Source organism: Panthera onca, chromosome B1 (assembly GCF_046562875.1).
Source record: "Panthera onca isolate mPanOnc1 chromosome B1, mPanOnc1 haplotype 2, whole genome shotgun sequence".
NCBI lineage: Eukaryota > Metazoa > Chordata > Mammalia > Carnivora > Felidae > Panthera > Panthera onca.
The window spans coordinates 35486695-35499684 of NC_138342.1; the positions used below are offsets into that span (position 1 = coordinate 35486695).

Genomic DNA, 12990 nt, shown 5'->3' on the forward strand with positions numbered 1-12990 from the left:
CCTCAAGTGTTTCTCTGGGAACGAATCCCATTCCGGCAGTTTCCAAAATCGCTGCTTCATTTGTTTCTCTTTTACCAAATGATGCTTGTTTCTGATAAGACTATTGTCCTCATACCCAGTGTTTCTTGTGCTTTTGTGTCACATGTGTAACATTTTTTGGTTACTTCCTTCACATGTTACTGGCTAAATGTGGCCATGTAGCTTGGGTAGGTTTGCTGAGGTGAAAGGATGGAACCGTGAATTAGCTGTTGACTTGTAGGCTGATTTAAATATGGAATGGGGATAATCCTGGGAGGCTTTTCTGACTGAAGAATCAAATACAGGAATTTTATTCAAAGAAACTGGGGGGAGGGTACTCAAATTAACCATGTCTCTTACCAAACTAGACTTCACATGTTCCCCCTCATGTCTCCTTTAGTTGGATTAAAAGGAAGGGCTATTTTCTAGATCACTGGGGTTATAAACAAAATGTTAAAATGCCATTAAGTGGAGACACCTTCTCAGACTATAATTACACTGGCTTTGAAAGTTTTATAAAGCAACAAAGTTTTTAAAACTAGCAATTACAACTGCAACAATTCCTTTATGTAATGGTACAGTTTATTTCATTTTTAATAACAATTAGAGGACAAAATGTTTAAAATTTGCAATTTAAAACATGCACATTCACAAAAGGCCAATGACACATAACACTGCATAGAACTGAATATTACTCAACTTTAATAACTATTTATGAAACACAGTGCATTGAACATCGAGATAAACAAACCTGAGAAAACTATGATCACAGATTCAATACTCTCCACTCATGCAGCTTCACAATTTCTACAGCAGTTTCAGCAGGAATGGTTTTTCATGGAGCTGAAAATACTATTTTATCTTAAATGCAAACTGCAATTTTCCATAGTAGCTGCCTCCCAAGGCTGCCTTTTTTTTTTAAACTTAATAAACTTGAAAGTGTGAAAAATGAAGCTTGAAATAGCTAAACAAACAGCAAACAGTATTTACTGCATTTATGGCTTCTATTCTAGAACCATGAAACATAAAAATATTTATTATTTTTTAATATTCTTCTCTCGGTTTTTGCAAGAGCAGATTTACCTATGGAAAGTTGCTGTTAATTCAAAGTAAGCATGTATAAAATCTAGCTTTTTCCCCTCCTTACGGGAGATTTATTTGCTGAGAAGTTTTGTGAGCTTTATTAAGAAAAGTTCTTAGAAGCAAGCTAAACAAAAGTTGCAATTAATTTTTTGCAAATTTGTTTGTAAAATAATTTACTTATTAAAAAATTTGTGCAGAGAACCAATTAATTTGTCCACTGAATATTGAATTCCAGGTAGGCCATGACAGAATTTTATAAGGCAGAAATAAACATCAAGATTTACAGCAGTAGCCATGCATTGGGCTGGACCACTTTAAATATTAATTCATGCAAACCATAAACCTATCAAAAACACAGCTGCTTTCATACAGAAAATAAATCAAGACGAGAAATGGAAAACATTTATTTCCTTTCCTTCAAAGTTTAACTTACATTCCATTTTAATAGCCACTGAAGCTTAATTAAAATGCAGCAAGTATAACTAAGTCTCTCAAGTGACTTCAGTTATTTTAATGTGAGAAAAATCAGATTATGATCTCTTAAAGAAGCATTATAGAAATGTTCATCATTAAAAAGCATTTATTAGGCACCGAACTGCATGGTATTACATTAATTTACAAAAAGAATTCCACAGATCTGGTCCACATGATGTGAATGGGGTGGGTGTTTTTCCGATAAATTTTATAAATGGTTATTTATAAGGTTATAGACTTATTTGATGAAATAAGTTTTAGAACCGGGAACTCTCATAGGGCAACTGTGCAAAAATAAACACTGATGATCACGTAGCACGGTAACAGTTAGGACATTGTTATAAATAATTTAAAAACTACAAATATACGATCTTTTACTTTCAGACTTGCACTCAGTTCCTGAAAGACTATTTTCAATGACAAGTTACAAGTGATGTACAGTGCACACAATGCAGAACAAATTATCATGTGATGTTCACATCTGATACGAGAATGCTGAACTGCAGAATTATAAAACAAAACTTCATGATCAGAATAGGTGTTGATTTCTGGAATTCACTTTTCCCCCCTGAAAATTAAGAGGAATGAGTGACTCCATTCAATGACCATATAATTCATGTAAATAAATAATATTATTGAATAGAATACACGTTCATCCGACTCGATGAGAAAAAGGTTTCCCATTAAATCTGCGACACTGCTGAAGCTGGCTCACGTGAGATATCGAGTGGGGTGTGGGAGGGTGGGCAGCAAATGTATCATTTTAAATTTGCTACATTCCTGAGAAACATCATTCTCCTGCTAACAATTTCTGCCAGATAGCATCTTTCTGGGTGTGAGACCCAGATCTATTTTTATATGTATATATAAAACATTTAGAAAGTTCATGCTCAATATCACCACGTACTACCCAACACTAAAGAAGCAACTCCCAGCTTTTCAATGTTAAATGAACGAGGATTTTCTGCTGTAAGTAGTATTTTCTGAATTGTAAACATTGTAAAGCAACGGTGTTAGCATTTGCCAAAGTCCCTACAAGGGACTTTTTAATTGAAGAGTATGTGTCCTTTATTTCAGAAAATACAAGTTGAAAGTCATTTCAGCTGTTTGTTTTAATCCTGGTAAAACTGTGTTACTTTTCCCCTCTTTGGAAGGTTAAAAAACCAGAGGGTTTTCTCTAACACTATGAAATCACTGCAACCGTAATGCTGTGTTTTAAGTTTTACCAAGGCGACCACTCCCTGCTGCCCAACCCCCTCTCTCACCCAAGAAGCAAAGGAATTGACTTAATAATTCATAAATAGGACTAGAAATTAGCCATATTTCAGACCATGATCTCGTACGTTAATTCACCATGGGTATTCTCTTCTACTCATGTTAAGAGCTCCATAGAAATAATCCATGTTTTAAGATAAAAATAAAACTTTTCATTTTTTGAAGCCAGAAAATTCAGTTCCATTATATTCATCACATTTTGCTATTAACATTTTGGAGAAGGACGCCGCTGACGAGGAGGAGGAGTTCTGATCTGTACCTGCGAGGAAGTGCTTCTCTGGAACGGGGTACTTCATTCTTGTTTTTGGATTTGTGTGGCTTGGCCTTGACTATCACCACTGCGAGGCCTGGGAAAGCTGCTCCATTCAGCGGACAAAAGTCCGTGACTGCAGAATTTTGAAGGTGATCTCAGACTCTTCTTACACGTGTGGACTTTCTAGATGTTTCGATTCACAATTTTCTTAATCTGAACCCCAAAGGGGAATGCTCTAGGAAGTGAACTATGTCAACCCCTTGCTCCCCTTGGAATTATGTATGTGTTATAACCTCTCTTATTTACAGAAAATGGGGGGGGGCATACTTGTAACTAAATAGCTAAAAATACAGAGAAGGAAATGACGTATAACCTAATTTTAAATCTAGATTAAGAAAAAGGGTTAAAAGAAGGAGACATTATTAAACTCAAATCACCTCTTTGCAATTCTAGTTGACTTTTTTTTTTTTCAAGAGGAAGTTCTACCCATTTTGCTGGTAAGTCCACTTAAAGGCAAACAGGATTCTGAATAAAAGGCAGAAAGTTTGCTTCAATCTCTGAAGTGTATCTGAAAACTAGAATTCCTTTTTATTTTTATTTTTAAATGAAAGCATTATTTTAAAAATAGTATAGAAAACTGGTTGTGGTTTTTAAACAGCCCCTTCACCATTTATCGTTGGTAGCAAAATAGGCATTTTTAGGACATGTCTCAGAAATGCTGAAAATAATTAAATTAAACTGAACATACATTTAAAACCATAGCAACAAAATCTACTCGTGATGAAGACTGTCTCTGACTGTAAAGCAACAGGCTTGAGTAAAACAGGTGTTTTTAAAACGGGGAAAATGTACCACTGATTTGTCCCAATTAGCAGCATGTGACTAATTTGGGGGAGCTATTTGAAAAGTGAACTGTGAAGTAATTCTCAGTGTTAAGTACAGGGGTGGTTGCCATAACACGGCATGTGCTATATAAGACAGCAGGCATCTCTAGCAGGAACTATAGAAAGAACCAAAACACAGGACAAAAGCTGAGCCTACTTACAAAAGCCCATGCATTTATCTGACATGGTATTCCAAACACCTCGACAGAAGCACTGGGACTCTCACGTAAATATGTAAGCAAATTTTTCTTGAGAGAGAAAACTTTAAGACAAAATGACATCACTCAATCTTCAGCGGAAGCCAGGGTTTTAGAAAAATCTAGAGACACCTCATCAGAAATGACTGAGACATATATACAGATTAAAAATCAGTGTCATAATGACAGAGTCACATTACCACGTGTGCCCTCCAACTTCAACAAGTAAACAAGACAAACAAGAAAGAAGCATTTGTAAGGCCAAAGGTGCAACATCACAGATTTGAGTAGCAAATGCCTTGAAATACTCATTTTTGCAAATCACTCTTACATTTGAAAAGTCAAGCATGCAGATCCTACAGCAGAACTGGAGGTAAACTTTCTTTTAAATTTCTGGGCAAATGACTACTGAATGAGAAATACACTTATTGAACTTCTTTGGCAAACATTTATCAAGACAATTTTTGACACAAACACTTATTAATGTCTTGTTTAGAAATTTTGCTCAGTAAGGTGAGTCAGTTCCTTAGAGAAGAGTGCTGGTTTTTTTTCAGCATATTCTGAAATCTAAGTCTGGATATCAAGAGTCCCTTTAAATTATTACCATTTTAGAGTTTTTAAATGGTTGGTTGCCTTGTGGTATATCCAATCAACTGATAGTCAGTTACAGCCCCAGAGTAACGCCATAAGACTCCTGACCTATTCTGTTTTAAGAAAGCATTCTGGCAAGATACAAGGTCATTTTCAATTTCTGCTTACAAAGACTCAGCAAATACTTTAAAAAATCTGAAAGAGATGGTGTTACAGTATAGTGGCACAGTGCTTATGTCTATAATATACATGAATCTGAAGGTCAATCAACGAGATGAGCTCAGATCCACTTTCCCCTCCTTGGACCAGACTGGAATTGGTCAGCAGATTCTGGGAAGACCTGGGAGCTCTCCTTAGAGACCTGGTGGAGCCAGCCTCGAAGCCCCGCCCATCACCATTCATCGGGTCTCTGCTTTGTGGTGTCATATGCTCTAATCACTTCAGATTGTGAGACGATCCCGTTCTCATCTTGTGAGAAAGCATACCCATCTATAAGTTAGAGAGGAAACAGAAATGATCATCGTGAAGTCACTGGGAATCTCTATTCTGAGTTTTAAGTACTTATTTTCCGATCGCGGGGATCTCATATAGCCCTCCTGCCCTCAAAAGTGTGCACGAAGACATGAATTTTTAACATCCGGAGAAAGATGCAGACTCAGCTATAACAGGAAGAGTGGGCTGACTGCAGGTTGTCAGCTGAGATTCTATGAACTCTGCCCCACGGATGCTTTCAACCCCCCTCGGTCTTCCTCATGGCATCTCAAATCCAAGCCGAGCCTTCCAACTTTTGCTTCCTGGCTACTGGAGGGTGTGGGAGTCTAGTCAAGTGGGCACATGCATTTCCATACACATCAGGTGGATGAGCCAGAAGGAAGAACAAAAATGAGGAGGATTCACAATTAAACACATGTAACTGCCAAAGGTGGAAAAGGGGACTCCTTCCTTGGGAGATCATCCTTGGCTCTTGGCGTCTACAAATAAACTCATTTGTGCCCCAACATGGCTGGGGATAAGCAATGGCCCCCAAGGGGGTCACATCTTTAGAAAAGGCCTCTTGAAGTATAGAAAGCAAAAGCATTAAACATGAGCATACGTAAATGAAAATAAATTACATGTGGAAACAACATGAAACAAAAGATATATGACTAACACAAATACATTTACTACAGGGCTTTATATATTATATTCTCTTTTAGATCCTTGAAATGTTAAGAGGGCATGATACCTAATAATTTCTTACAACTCTAAATATTCATAAACATTTTTGAAGGGGGAAATATATGTTTCTGTGCCGTATGAAAGCTGAAAAAGCCCTTGCAAAGTTGTTCAAGTAGAAAAGATAACAGTACGGAGGGAGCTTTTAAGACTTAAGATTTATTTTACTAGTTCGTCTTAAGATTTAAGGAAGCAAGGGGCATGTGGAGATATTATTTCTTCAAGTGAAAGCAGCAGGATTTTAACATGCTTTGTCTTGTCTGCTGGAAATGAGAGGGTTGTGGTCAGAGGTTTCTCTCACTGGTCATTTATGTAACGTGTTGCAAGTACGCAAAACTGTTTTTCGGTGTTACTGTTAAAAAGTTGAATATTCCTAAAGCCCAAACCCTGCTGTCCTAAACGCTCTGACGTGACGGCAGAGAATTTATTTGCAAGTCAGAACTCAGATACTCACGGAGCAGGTTTTGTTGCAGCGATTCAGATCGGTACAAGTTCACGTGGTTCTTCTTAAAGACGTTCTTGAGCAGTTGCGCCCTCTCCGTGAGGCTGTGGGGCAGGTGCAAATGTGTGAAATGAATTATCAACTCAGCAGAGACCCCAGTGTGCCCACAGGACCACCAGAGAATCAGACTTAAACAAAAGACTGCTTGAGAGGTCTGCAGTCTAGGGATTCTTTTTGCCCCGTTTTCTCAGATAGCAAATGAGATTTCAAGTATTTAGATACTTCCAAGGCCAGCTTTCCCCAGAGCTAAGGAGAGTTTTGTTCCCAATAATCCAGCCAAAAGAGTTCTCCACCCCCTAGTTATATTTAAGTCAAATGGGAATACAGAACCTGTACAACACAGTTAATAAAAAAATACAAAATCTGCCAGCAGCGTCATTAACTTCTAAAATCCTGGTTGACTTACTACGTACGTACCGAACGTGGCATTTTTAGAGTCACAAAAATTATTACTCTTTTTCCTACTTTGCACATATTTTGGTACAAAATAATATTTTTTTAGTGATGCAAAGAAATCCTAAAAATTACACGAAGAAGAGATTTCATAGACATTTTAATTAGAAAAGTTCCATTACCTGCTCCAATGTGGTATGAAATGTGTTCCTTAATTTCATTTTAAAATAAAACTATTTTCAGAAAATAATATTAGGTAAAACAACAAGGAAAATATTTATTTCTCAATAAACCTTTTGAATAATCTCCATGGAAACCAATCCATGTAATTAATTATGTAACGCCTAGAAGCAACATTGCAAGAAATAATGCATCTGTTTTTTTCCACTGCATGTAGAATGGTGTCTCCCACAGCAGGAAGCCAATTATTTGTCAAATCAATGAGTTCAAGTAATCATTGTGAAATACACTTTAAACATCACACCAGGCCTCCCAATCATGCCATTTCTCCAGTGGTTGATGTATAAAACTTTGCTTTGATATCAAAGAACATAAGAATCCTAATAAGTAATCCACATGTGCTACAGCAAATGTTTACGCAATTTTGTTTTAATCACCGGAATGCGCTCAGTTGAAAAATTTCCATCTTGGGTTTTTCCCCCTCTATAAAAGTTTTAGTTAAATTGTCCTGTCAGCTTTGTGTTTTGCCAAATTTTCTGAAATCCTGAAGTGGAACAATTGTTATCATATACAAAGAATAAAAATAAAAGAATCCTCTGCAGAATGAACTCGTAATTATGCAAACGTTTAGGCTTTCGCTGAAGTAAAATATTTAGCAATGTTGACATTTGTAGTTATCTTCACATATTTTTCAAGTCGAGGGATGCTGTAAATGGTACTTGTTAGACATACTTCATTGCCACTGAGAATTAGCTACATTAAGGCAAGAAAGCTAATTAATCTAAAACTCTGGTGGATTTGCAAATAGTTGTAAAACTTGTTTTTGCCAGTGAAATAAACAGATATGGGGAATGAGAAGGGGCCATTTTTAGAGTCGCTTTTCTACTCTGTTCTTAAAATGATCTAACATTACAGACCCAGAGACCCCGAGGAACACTAAAACATGTAACTGCTTTGAGGAAGTCGGCAGCCTTAGCGGCAGGTGGTCTGATTTTGTTAGCAGAGCATTGCGGACGGGGTGCTGGGAAGTCTCTGGTGTTTAAGATGGAAATGACTACAGACAACTAGAGGTTGGCAATGTATCAGGATGTAGCTTCTTCTCCCCCAAATACATTTTCCAGGTTTCAGGCTGGCCTTCCTAAATGCATAATACTTTAATATTATAACATTAAATGTTAAGAAGGCAGATGTGGGAATTTTATCTGTCCTATTACAAAACTTAGATGTAGAAGATAATGTAGTTTGTAATAATCATTCATATGAGGCTATCCTCTTACTCAGCTGTTGCATCAAGTTAATGCCTAGTGTTCAAAAACAAAGCGCAGTAAGAAAGCTTTCTCAGGAAAGGAGTGCATTACTGGGGGCAGAGCATGGGCTTTGGAATCTTAACTTTAATTCTGAGTCTGTTACTTATTAGCTGAGGAGCCTCAGGCAAACCTTTCTTGGTTGTCTCATACACACCAGGAGGATAATCCCTAACCAATGGTGGGGATTCAGGGAATTGTATGGTTTCTAGCACAGTGACTGGCACTTAGGAAGCACTCCACAAATGCTAGCCCTTCCCAACCTTGCCATTCTCCCAGCTCCCAAGGAGTTTATTAAAAAAATTTGTTTAATGTTTATTTATTCTTGACAGAGAGAGAGCCAGAGCGTGAGCAGGGGAGGGGCAGAGAGAGAGGGAGACACAGAATCTGAAGCAGGCTCCAGGCTCTGAGCTGTCAGCACAGAGTCTGATTCGGGGCTGGAACCGGTGAACTGCAAGATCATGACCTGAGCCGAAATCGGACGCTTAACTGACTGAGCTACCCATGGGGTTACCCAGGCGCCCCATGACATCTATATAAACTTTTAAAATTCTGGCAGGTGGGGCAGAGATCTACTCATCTTATGACCACCCGAGACAATCTTCTTATGTAAATCCCTTGCCAATTAAACCTGACACCTACCCATCTGGAGTGGCCTGCCTCTTCTTTCTTTGGTCTCTCTCTCTCTCTCTTTTTTAATGTTTATTATTTACTTTTGAGGGGAGGAGGGAGGGAGGGAGGGAGAGAGAGAGAGAGAGAGAGAGCAGGAAAGGGGCAGAGAGAGAGGGAGACACAGAATCCGAAGCAGGCTCCAGGCTCTGAGGCATCAGCACAGAGCCTGACACGGGGCTCAAACTCACAAACCGTGAGATCTTGACCTGAGTTGAAGTCAGACGCTTAACTAACTGAGCCACCCAGGTGCTTCTCCAAGGAATTTATTATAAAAAAAGAATCCACCAAAACAGAGATCATCACAAAACAGAAGACAACTTTGTGAGGATCCTTTTTGATGCCTTGGCTTATGTTCAACATAAGCTCAACACGACATGTCTATTGCTGCATGTGAGTTTTGATTTACAATGCTTCCACTCCAGTTCCACAGTAGGGAAACTACTAGGTTTTTGTTGTTGTTGTTTCCTGGACAACACCGAACGCTTGCTTTAGTTCTTGTAGAACAGAGTCCCTCCTATGAAATATAAATGCCATTCACAGGGGGGTGCTTAATAAATAATAAGTGATGATGATTTGTATTTGTCTAGTCTTATCCTACCTTTTGGGAGCTACTCATCATTTCAAAATTATGCAGTTCTAGGCCCTTGATGTTTATGGGTACTGATGTTACTATCAAGTCAATTATACATTGCATTGGTGACACGCAAACATTAATGGATATGTTAAAAAGTTCAGCTTTTCTTGAACAGCTTAACGCTGTGAGAAGAACAAAATGACTTTAGATACCTTCTCATTAAAACCCCATCCTTTTTTTTTTAATGTTTATATTTGAGAGAGAGAGAGAGAGAGAGAGAGAGAGAGGGAGGAGACAGTGTGGGAGCAGGGGAGGGGCAGAGAGAGAAACAGAGACAGAATGTGAAGCAGGCTCCAGGCTCTGAGCTGTCAGCACAGAGCCTGACATGGGGCTTGAACTCACAGACTACGAGATCATGACCTGAGCCCAAGTTGGATGCTCAACCGACTGAGCCACCAAGGCGCCCCTAAAACCCCATCTTAATTACAACTGTTAGTCAGTAGTTACTAAATTTTGTATGGTCTTTCATCATTTACATACCAAGCCATGCAAATTCTTAATTTGTTCAATGAAATTATGCAACTACCACTTAAATATTGTTACCTTATTTCCAAGCCCACTAAAATGTTTCAACTTAGATATTTGGTGGAGGTAAGGTGTTTCAACACACTGTGTTTTAAAATAATATTTCATTTAAAAGCACTACGGAAAGCCTAGGTAAAACCCCATTTACTGTCCTGGAATACATTGCCATAAGGTATTTTTGTTTATTTTTGAAGATTCGTAAATTTGCATTTGACTTTATATTGGGTTGACAAAGCTACTTTGGTTGACTCATTAAAATGAATCCCCAGAAAGTAAAAAACCATCCAGACGTGGCAGCTGTCCTGTGGTAGGTGGTGGTGGGGAGATAAACAGTGATTATAACTGTCCTGATCTCTGCTCTGGAGGAGATAATACTTGTCATTCTGTCACTTTTCTTTACAAATGCTGAGTAGAACCATTATCACAGTGATAAGAGTAGGGTGGAGGAAAACATCTGATATATGCTCCTGTCCTAAACCTCTACGGAGGTTCGAATATAACACTGATAGAAATCCAGTGTGAAAACTGAGACACATAGTTTCTTTTCTATTAGTTTGGGGGCAATGTTAAAATTGCTTTTTTTTTTTTTTTAAAGATAAATAATATAGGGAAAGGCTGAGAGAAACCATCATCACCATCCACATGGCCAAGTTATCTGACATCCATACTTCCATACTCTCTTCTTTAAAGTCAAGGCTGTAGTCAGTGCTATCGATAATAAACAAAGTATGGAAAGAGAACAAATGTCCAAAGACGGATGAATAAAGATGTGGTATACACATACAATGGAGTATTATTCGGCCATCAAAAAAGAATGAAATCTTCCCATTTGGAACTACCTGGATGAAACTAGAGGATATTACGCTAAGCGAAATTAGAGAAGACACATATCATATGACTTCACTTGTATGAGGAATTTAAGATTCAAAACAGATGAACATAAGGGAAGGGAAGCAAAAATAATATAAAAACAAGGAGAAGGACAAACCATAAGAGACTCTTAAATACAGAGAACAAACTGAGGGTTGCTGGAGGGGCTGTGGGTGGGGGAAGGGCTACATGGGTAAGGGACATTAAAGAAGATACTTGTTGGAATGAGCACTGGGTGTCATACATAGGGGATGAATCACTGGAACCTACTGAAATCATTATTGCACCATATGCTAACTAACTTCTATGTAAATTAAAAAATAACAATAAAATAAAAATAAAAATAAAATAAAATAAAATAAAATAAAATAAAATAACATAACATGAAATTTCATGGCCTCAAAAAAAAAATAGTCGAGGCTATAGCGAAGGACAAATTAATGAGGAATGATCTGAAGATCCTGGGGAAAAATTCTATTTAGTAATGGCTGATGATAATATGCTGGCTTATGTCTACGGTTGGATAATAAAACATGATGGATCTCATTATCACATTTGCCTGTACAAGATGTATATGCGTGCTTCTCATGCTTATGAAAGGTATCCCAGACTGCTCTGCCTCCAATGAGCCCAGTGTAAACATCCCTTATTTTAAAGCACTGGGTTTTTGAATTCACATTTGTTTGTGTTATTTTGTTTTAGAAAAGATGTTACACACAACTTATTGATGTAGATCTCCAGTGAGATCTGAGAGGCCTCTATTCCAAAAACGAATTATTATTTCTGCTATAAAATGTATGGATATTTATATCATAGAAAAAAAAAACCACTGTCAATGCCTTTATATATATAGAACAAATGGTTTAGGTTCTTCTAGCAAATATTTGCTATAAACCTGTGAGGAAAAATTGAATTTCAAACTTCTTTGTATTTTGGAATTATAGATGCTTATGCTCCCGAGCGTTGGGGCCTATCCACAAAAAAGTAACAGCAGAGACAGGGTTTCAGGGCATATAAGTTATTTTCTTAACCAAAAATAATAACCTATACCTACTTAGTGATCAGGGGCAAGACTTGCATTTATTCTCCCAACATTTTAGACTTAAATTGAATTTCACCATAACCCAAGGTTGAAAGCAACATACTGTACTTAGATGATCAAACACATATCCCACCCCATCCCCCCAAATTTCATTGTAAGATTGGAGGGAATATTCCTAATTCACTGGATAATATGGTAATTGACCTACTATTTCCACTAAACAAGACTGTCTCAACCAAAATGTTTTAGTTTTTGAACATGAGTAAACATAAGACATACATTATTGTAAGTGCTAATCTGGATACAGTGCTTACAAGTTATAGTTTCTCTGATGCAGTTTCCCTTTATGTACAGTTTGACTTCACAATAGAGCCTAGTGGAGACTGAAACAAATTGGGTATGGCCAGCTTACAAGATGGCATCATTCTAGGACAAAGAAGTAAACCACTGTTACTTCTCTGGGCATGACTAATTTGGAGAGTGTAACCTGTATAACTCTAGGTTCTTATTTATCGAATTTTTATTTAACTACCCATGAGTCAACCATCTATTTACCACCCACTACTCAGCCATCATTTCACCCACTCATTCATTCGTTCATTCATTCCTCAGGTCATTCTCTTGACCACTCGATCACCCATTCAACAAATGTTTATCAAGTGCCGTTATGTTCCTGGAACCGTGCTAGGTGTTGGGTCTCGGTAAAGACTAAAAACGGGGCCTCTCTTTTGAGGAGCTCCTTCTAGTAGGGGAAACAAACACACACATTATGATACAATAAAGTAAATGTGACAACAGAGGCACAAAGTACCCAGACAGCAGAGTAGGAACTAATCTCATGTAAGAAAACCTGAGGTAATTGCGTCGGAGCCGGGTTT

General features: G+C 37.7%; 1 protein-coding gene across 7 annotated transcripts in view; it reads right to left on the reverse strand.

Moving 5' to 3' along the window:
• Positions 1-578: 578 nt before the first annotated feature.
• Positions 579-12990, reverse strand: part of ATP8A1 (ATPase phospholipid transporting 8A1) — a 231995-nt gene continuing 219583 nt past the window's right edge. For all 7 annotated transcript variants that reach the window (XM_078446155.2, XM_078446153.2, XM_078446157.2 and 4 more), the window contains 2 exons: positions 6445-6536; positions 579-5264 (listed from right to left, as the gene is read on the reverse strand). In XM_078446155.2, the coding sequence (XP_078302281.1) occupies positions 5167-5264; positions 6445-6536 (190 nt within the window). In that variant the 3' untranslated portion in view covers positions 579-5166. The remainder of the gene's footprint in view (positions 5265-6444; positions 6537-12990) is intronic.